The 7,755-nt window shown below is 58.0% G+C and overlaps 1 protein-coding gene across 2 annotated transcripts; it reads right to left on the bottom strand.

The window, feature by feature from the left end:
* Positions 1-298: 298 nt before the first annotated feature.
* CDC42EP2 (CDC42 effector protein 2) lies at positions 299-6,144 on the bottom strand. 2 transcript variants are annotated; one of them, XM_024133253.3, is made up of 2 exons: positions 5,972-6,144; positions 299-1,780 (listed from the first exon to the last, which is right to left on the bottom strand). In XM_024133253.3, exon 2 carries the CDS (start codon positions 1,446-1,448, stop codon positions 804-806), a length of 645 nt encoding a protein of 214 aa, XP_023989021.1. In that variant the 5' UTR covers positions 1,449-1,780; positions 5,972-6,144; the 3' UTR covers positions 299-803. The 2 variants fall into 2 exon arrangements, with proteins under 2 accessions (XP_023989021.1, XP_028338792.1); XM_028482991.2 differs by lacking the exon at positions 5,972-6,144 and adding an exon at positions 5,293-5,455.
* Positions 6,145-7,755: the final 1,611 nt, after the last annotated feature.

The raw sequence follows: 7,755 nt of genomic DNA, 5'->3' as shown, positions 1-7,755 counted from the left end.
GGGCCTCCCTGACAAACCCCAGCCCCCAGGGCCAGCTCCTGGCCTACTCCGGGGGCTTGGCCGCCTCTTGTCAAACACCCGAATTCATGTCGGAATATCCCCAATTGGCGCTTGGTTCGTTCCTGCTTCATCCTCACTATGGGCTAGGAATGAGGTACAATCTTCCAGAAGGCAGGCCCCGCCCTGTTCAAGGGCTTCTGGGGCTGGGGCCTCCCCCAGGGTCAGCCCACAGCTCCCAGAGCCTGGCCTGACTTCAAGAGGAGCCTAGGGGCAGGGTACGTACGGCAAGCACACGTACCAGCAGCAGCAAGTTTTATTGCAACCAGAATCCCTGGTCATGTGGGAGGGGCGGGGCGGAGGGACATCGGTCACTGATGCCATATTCCCAGTTAAGGACACGGAGCCAAAGATCCAGCTGGCTGCGCCCCACGTCTTCCCTCACCCTCCGCCCCCCAGCAGGGCGCTGATGGGGCTGAGGCAGAGGGAGGTGAAAAGCAGGGTCCATTTCAGCAGCGTCTTAGTCCAAGGGGTCTGAGGAGCAGTTGGCGGTGGGGGTCCGGGTGGCCCAAGAGGCACAGGGCACTTTGGGCTGACGTCTACACATATCCTCGTGGGGCTTAGGGGAAAGCAAAGAGGCCACTCTGTCCACGGGGAGAGGGTGGGAGGGAGGGAAACAAAGGCTCAAAGTGAGAAACACTGGCCAGTAACCACACAGGTGGGACCTTTGGGACCCCGACTTCTAGATCAGGGCCGTGTCCACCAACTGCCTCTGGCATTCACCCCAGCCTGGCCGTTCTTGGGTCCTATGTGGGGATCTGCAGGTGGCCCAGGTCCTGGTCCATGATCTGGAGAACGTCATCCAGGATGGAAGGCCCCAGGTCTACGTGCAGGGAGAGCAGGGAGCTGGCGTGGGACAGGAAGGGCTCCTCAGCCCCAGACTCGGGGGTCAGCCCACTGTGGGCCGAGACAGCCTCCGGAATCCGCCAGATGTCCACGCTCCCTGCCTCCTGCGGGGAGGGCTGTGGGGAAGGCTGAGGGGTCTCCAGGTGCAGGCGAGGGGGTTTGGGGGGGGCCTGGGCGGCGGGCAAGGTGAGCGCCTGGGGCCCGCCGATGACCGGGAGGGAGATGGCGTTCTTGAGCAGAGGGGACGGCCCGTCGGGGAGCTCCCGCCCGCACAGGGTGGCCGTGCGCGTGAACTGGAAGGGCAGCTCAAAGCCACCGTCCTCCTCGGCCTCCTCGACCGCCGTCCCCGGCAGGAGGTGGAACTTGCCTTGCAGGAAGGAGATGTCACCGAACATGTCACTGCCGCCACCACTGCCGATGTGAATGGTGTGGCGGAAGTCCCCCAGTGGCGGGCTGATCATGTCTGAGGACAGCAGGTCCCGCAGCTTCTCCTTCTTGCCTTTGCGGCTGCCGCGCTTCAGATAGATGGGCACCTTGGTGGCCATCGCGACCTCAGCGCCCAGGCCGGGACAGTCTGCTCGCAGGACCACGGCCTCCGCTGCCTCCTCTCACCACCCTCAAGAAACACCCAGAGGGAGGTTTCCAGACACCAACCACTTGCCAAGTGCGTGTGGCGTGACCAAAGTTGGCCCAAGGAATTCGGAAAAGAGAGATAAACGATCAGTGAAGTCAGAGGATCGAGATAACAAAAATCACTTTCTCCCAAGAGGGTTGAAAACTCGTCTGAAAACTGGAAGCAGGAAGGCGCAGAGCTCGTAGGCAGTGATGCTCTCTGGGCTGGTCTTGGCCAGCTTCTCTCTGGTCCAGGGCTGAGGAGCTGAAACATCAAGGGTACAAGTCAGGGACAGAAGGACAAAGGCAGAGGCATCCGCCTCGTTTCTGGGTGTCTTTCATCAGCCCTGGGAGCCCACGTGGGGCTGCACTCCTGTGGGGAGCCCTCCTGGCCGAAGCCTGTGTTCACTCACGGACTTGTTGCACCTCAAGGCCTGGATCAGCAGCGCCAAGCCCCTCCCTCCATGAGTGGGGAACCTAAGCGACAGGACTGACGTCACATACAAAGCCCTGGCTCTGGTCTCTTGCCCTGAGTCCCCACCTCTGCTCATCACTGTGGTCTGCATTCAACTGTGCCCAAGACATGACCAGTGCCAAATTGTCTGGGGGTGGGGGGGTCTCACAGATTTGTCTCAGCTCCCGACTTGACGGAGGATTGAGATCTTGTAACCTCTGTCTCGCCCTCCCAGGCCTGGCACAGCAGGAGTTCAGCCAACAGTGCATAACGACCGACACCTCCCATTTGGCCCAATCACATCCTACCTGGAAGTGAGGTCACCTGCTCAGAGCTTCCCTTTTCTCCTCCCCTCCGTTAGGAGTTCCTTATGGGCAGGGCCTAAGCTTAATGTAGTTTCTGCCCCTCCTCCCTGCCCCAGCGCCTAAGGGGAAGATGGAATGGGGGATACAGATATTTGGGGGGGTGGCAGCTCTGCTCTGTGCCTGGAATTTCGTTGAGGTCTTTGCAAACACATCTCATTTAATCATCACAACCACCCTCCTATCATTCCCCTTTTAAAATTAGAGCTATCAGGGAATTCCCTGGCAGTTCAGTGGTTAGGACTTGGCGCTTTCACTGCTGTGGCCGGCGTTCAGTCTCTGGTCGGGGAACTAAGATCCCACAAGCCACGCGGAGCAACCAAATAAATAAATAAATAAATAAAAAAATTAGAGCTATCGGACATTTTGGAGGGATTCCCATAAGGCATTGCAGAGAGAGAGAAGCAAAATGAAATAATGTAGTCTAGAAGATTCCATTTTTTGAGAACATTGACCAGCTCTCCTCCCCACTCCCTGAACATGCATGTATGTGTACCTACACACAGGTCTGCATAGGATTATATTCGATATAGGAACAGAGAAGAATATAGAAGGCTGGTACTAGGTTGTCATATGGGCTACCTAGACTGGGGTAGAGGGCAGGGATGGGGTGTGGGGCTTGTGACATGGGAGGAAAGTTGTCCTCAGAAAAAGTTAATATCTGGGGCCCATTACTGAGAAACGACATATGTAAGCCAAATATGAAAGGATGGTCACCAAAATGTTGATGGTGGTTCTCTCAAGGTGGTAGAATTTCAGGTGACTTCCCTCTCTTGTTCATACCTTTATAAGCTCAAATTCTTAACAAGAAGCATGTATTACTTATGAGCACGTATTATTCATGTAGTCAGAAAAAATAAAGATATTTTTAATGTGGAAAAAATAAATACACTCTGGAGGGGTGTCGTGCAGGTTTGACAGAAAAAGGAAGTGGAACAAGCATTTCCTCTATTTCCCACGGTGGGGGATTGGCCTGATGTGTAGAATCGGAGCACGGAAGGCAAAGAAACTTGTCCAAGGTCACCCAGCGGGTAACTAGATGAGCCCACTCTCCCCAGGCCAGCAGGGGCTGAGCAGGTGGGAAATCTCTGGGGAAGCACCGAGCAGCAGTAGGGAGGCCTCTGCCGGGTCCTCTGCCCCATTCTTCATGCCGGGCCAGGCCGGGCAGGGCGAGGGAAGAGTGAGGGGACTGGCAGGAAGGAGGAAAGAGGATGCAGGAGAGGCTGAGTCCCAGCCACACACACCCCAGCCCAGGCCCTTACTCAGGAAACCCCACCCCAGGACCGGACACCCTGGGTCAGTCGAGCTGAGCCACAGAGACCGGACATCTTGCCCCTCCCAGAGCACCTGCAGCTTAATAGGAAACAAAGGAATGACTCTCCGGTGGCAGAATTCCAGCTAAGCTTGGAAGGAGCTGGAGGGAGGGAGAGGGAGGCAGGGAGTGCTCTGAAGTCTTGGACTCCCATCACTCCTTTATCTAACAAACATTTATCTGTGCCCACCATGCCAGGCCTGGGGGCATGCTGACACACATCCTATCTATCCCCTTGGCAGGAGAAGTCTTGGGGTAGCTTTTTCCTCTTTTTCACTCACGGAGAGGGGGGCTAACTGATGGGATCTGCCCAGAACTTGGGCCAGTTCCCTCCCATCATTCAGGGGTGCCAAGACAGCCTGAATGTTTCCACAACAAATACGTCGTCCCTGACAGCTCTCTAGCTCTGAGCCAGATGTACCCACCCAATTCCAGATGTGGGGAGAACTGAGGCTGGGGGGAAGGGTTGGGCCAGCCTCAACCACCAGGGGAGAGCTGGGAATTGCAACCGTCAAGCCCCAAGTATTCAGATTTGGCAACTACAAGACCCCAGGCTCCAGCTACCCTTGCATGGTTTCCATTTTAATGTCCCAGGCACAGCACGGTGGGTGTCATTACTGGCCTTTACAGAGGCAGAAGCTGGAACTCAGAGACGTTAAGCAACTTTGCTGAGGTCACCCAGCTAGTAAGAGGAAGAGTGGGCACTACTACGTAGATGGGTCCCAGTGGCTCCGATGCAGTGGGCCGTGTCAACCTCTGTGAACTGCTTGGGGAGCAGGAGAGAAACAGGCTCCCACCTGGGCTGGGGCCACCGGCTCCCCAGGCCTCCTCCATGTAAGTCCTACCTCTTGGCTGGCCCCCTCTCTCAATTTGCAAGTGTCCAGACATATGAGAATGAGCTCTCCATCAGGACAAGGCTCTGGGGGCCTGGGATGGGGGGCTTCCTGCAGCTTTGGGAGGAGCAGATGGGAGACATCCCAGTTCTGTGGGCTTGCTCTGGAAGGAGCCCAGGGCCTCCTTTAGATAAAATGACTTCCTGGACGCAGAACCCCTCCTGTCACAAGGAATACTAGGCCACTATCCACCAGGAGTGTTCAAAAAGCAGGCCTCTGACCTTGAACCCATCTCTACCTGGAACTCACTCTAACCTTGGGAAGACACCTTTCCTCTCTGGGCCTCACCTTCCTCGTCTATGAAATGGGATGACAATAAAGCCATTACCAGGGGGCTGCTGGAGACCCTACTGCCATACTGCAAGTGAGAGAGAGCGCCGATGTCCAAAGACAGGGTTAGCGGGTCACTGTCAGCCCCGATATTTATTCAGCAAATGACTGTAGGGCCTTCCTCAAGCATTTTGGTTCTCCGGGGACAGTGCTCCAAACAAGACCAAAAGTGAACAGCCCCCGAGCGGAGGGGTCCGCCTCCGCCTGCCGGCCAGGACTTCGCCTGCCTGCGTAGAGTCCCCCTCGCTGGAAGCGGGGTCTCCCAGCGTCGCTGTGCGGAGCGGCGCTCGGCTCCGCGGCCACTAGGTGGCGCGCGCTCTCCCTTTACTGCCCCTCGTCCCGGAGGGTTCCCCGGCGCGCACCCGGGTCTCCAACGCCTCTCCTGCTCCAGGCGGGCGTCCCCCAGGGAGCCGCACGTTGACGTACCAGGTGAGGATTGTCTGCGGGATCTTCTTCTCTTGGGGGGCTCTGGTCTCACAACCCGACAAAGGGGGGAAAAGGGAGAGATCCGGGACCCTGCCCGGGTATCCCAACTCAGGGAGGAGCCTCCCCCGTGCTTTCCGGCCTGGGCGATGTCCGAGTGTCCGCTCGGCGCAGGGCCAGAGCTCTGGCGTGCAGCCCCCGCCCCTGGCTCCCGTGGGTCCAGCTCCTCAGCCCCAGCTCGGGTTCCGGCGCCGACCCCTCCCAGCCCTCTGCCCGAGTGCAGCCCAGCGCAGTCCGGATCCGTTTCAGGACACTCGCGGCCACGGCTAAAGATAGGAGGACACCTCACCATCGACTAAAAATACGACCCTGAGCCCGGGCTGGGATGGCGGCGGGAGGGCACTCCCGGGTCCCGGGGGTGGGGCGGGGGCTCTGGCGCAGTGTGGAGGGCTGGACCGGGAGTTCAGGTTTGGGATGCGCGGTGCCCCGCAGGCCGAGGGGGAAGCGGGCGTGGCCGCCGGGACCAAGGCGCGGTTGGGAAACATGGTGCAGCCCGAGGCACCCGGGAAAGGATCTACGTGGAGGTGAGTCGGGGGCCGGGGCGCGAGCTGGGATGGGGCGCCTCAAGGATGGGCCTCCCTAGCAGCCGCGGTCGGGCCGCAGAGTCCCGGCCTGAACTCACCTTGAGCGCGTTCAAGCGACTGACCGGCGGGCGGCGAAAGCTCGGGAGCTGGACCGCGCGGCGATGGGACAGACCTGGGCTGTGAACTTACATTGCTGACAGTGGCCCCTAAAGCCCCGCCCCCTGCCCGCGGAGCCAATGCCGGGGCCGCCCCAACTAGGCCCCGCCCACAGCCTCGCCCTACTCCCTGGCCCGCCTGGGCTCCCCCTTTGGAGGCGCAGCGCGGGGGTCCAGCAGCCGCGCGGGCCCGGGGGTCCAGTCCAAGCTCGGGCGGCTGCGGGCCAGGCGGCGTCGGGTGCCCGGGCTGGACTCCGCGGACTCCGGCTGTGCCCGTCGGAACCAAAACTCTCGGTTCTAGGAGGGCCGGGTCCGGGGAGGCGCCCGCACAAGTGTATTCAGTGACTACTAAGGAAATGAATGAGGCCTTAGAGGTGCCTATGTTAAAATATTACAGACTTCCGAGAGCTTTCAGGAGTTTGCCGCCCCTTAGAAAAGAGGGCATTGAGGGTGTGTGCGGGCCGAGTGGCCGGGCCATGCCTGTATTTGCTGTCAGGCTAAGTGGCTTCCGGGGCTGGGGTGGGACCCGTACTTAGACTCATTCCAACATTAGTTGATTGGCTGGTTGGTTGGTTCATTCATTCTTTCATTCATTCAGTGCGAGAAACATTTACTGAAGGGCAGGCCCTACACAGGAGCTGGAGATAGACTGAAGGGAACTCTGCCCTTTCTCCTTTCAGTGATTCAGCAGATAACTGTGCATCTATAGGTGCCAGGCGCTGTTCTTGTCGCTGGGGATGCAGCCCCCTCCGGACTGGGACCTACTGTCCAATGAAGGGAAATGGAGGAAACCCAAGTCCCCAAGTAGACGGTGATACCCTTCTGAGGGAGCAAGCGCTAAGAAGAGTGGGGCAAAGGAAGGGTGGATGGTAATGAGGTGAGGGGACCTTGCTTTCTGGAGGGTGACAGCTGTGACCGTACAATGTGACCAGGATGATGAAAGCTTCCATACTGTAAATGTGGGAGGGACTCTAGGGAGAGGGGGTCAGGAAGGCATCCAGAAGGAGGGAAGGATGCTGGGGGTGGAGGTGGGGATCAGCCAAGTCAGAGGGAGGGAAGGATGGGCAGAAGGGGAGTGGAGTAGGCAAATGGCCCCTTCCTAAAGATGTCCATGTCCTAGTCTCTGGAACCTGTGAATATATTTTGTTACCTAGCAAAGAATAATTAAGGTTGCCAATGGAATTACAGTTACTAATCAACTGACTTTAAAATAGAGAGATTATCCTGAATTATCTGGGTGGGCCCAATGTAATCATGACGGTGCTTAAAAGTGGAAGAGGGAGGGGCTTCCCTGGTGGCGCAGTGGTTGAGAATCCGCCTGCCGATGCAGGGGATGCAGGGGACACAGGTTCGTGCCCCGGTCCGGGAAGATCCCACATGCAGCTGAGCGACATGCAGCGGAGCGGCTGGGCCTGTGAGCCATGGCCGCTGCGCCTGTGCGTCCGGAGCCTGTGCCCCTCAACGGGAGAGGTCACAACAGTGAGAGGCCCGCGTACCGCAAAAAAAAAAAAAAAAAAAAGTGGAGGAGGGAGACAGGAGAGTTAGAGAAAGAGATGTGATGACACAGAAATGCTGTGTTGCTGCTTTTGAAGATGGAGGAAGGGGCCACAAACAAAGGCATGTGGGCAGCCCCTAGAAGCTGGAAAAGTCAAGGAAACAGATTCTCCCCCAGAACCTCCAGAATGAACATGGCCCAGCTGACTGCTTGATTTTTTTTTTTTTTTTTT

Source organism: Physeter macrocephalus, unplaced genomic scaffold (genome assembly GCF_002837175.3).
Source record: "Physeter macrocephalus isolate SW-GA unplaced genomic scaffold, ASM283717v5 random_1, whole genome shotgun sequence".
In the NCBI taxonomy this organism is placed as follows: domain Eukaryota; kingdom Metazoa; phylum Chordata; class Mammalia; order Artiodactyla; family Physeteridae; genus Physeter; species Physeter macrocephalus.
Note: the sequence above shows the minus strand (reverse complement) of the source record. Positions and strands in the feature narration are given on the sequence as shown.

Bases quoted from the DNA above. Each gene is read 5' to 3' on its own strand.
- CDC42EP2 (XM_024133253.3), bottom strand. From the start codon at position 1,448: ATGGCCACCAAGGTGCCCATCTATCTGAAGCGCGGCAGCCGCAAAGGC.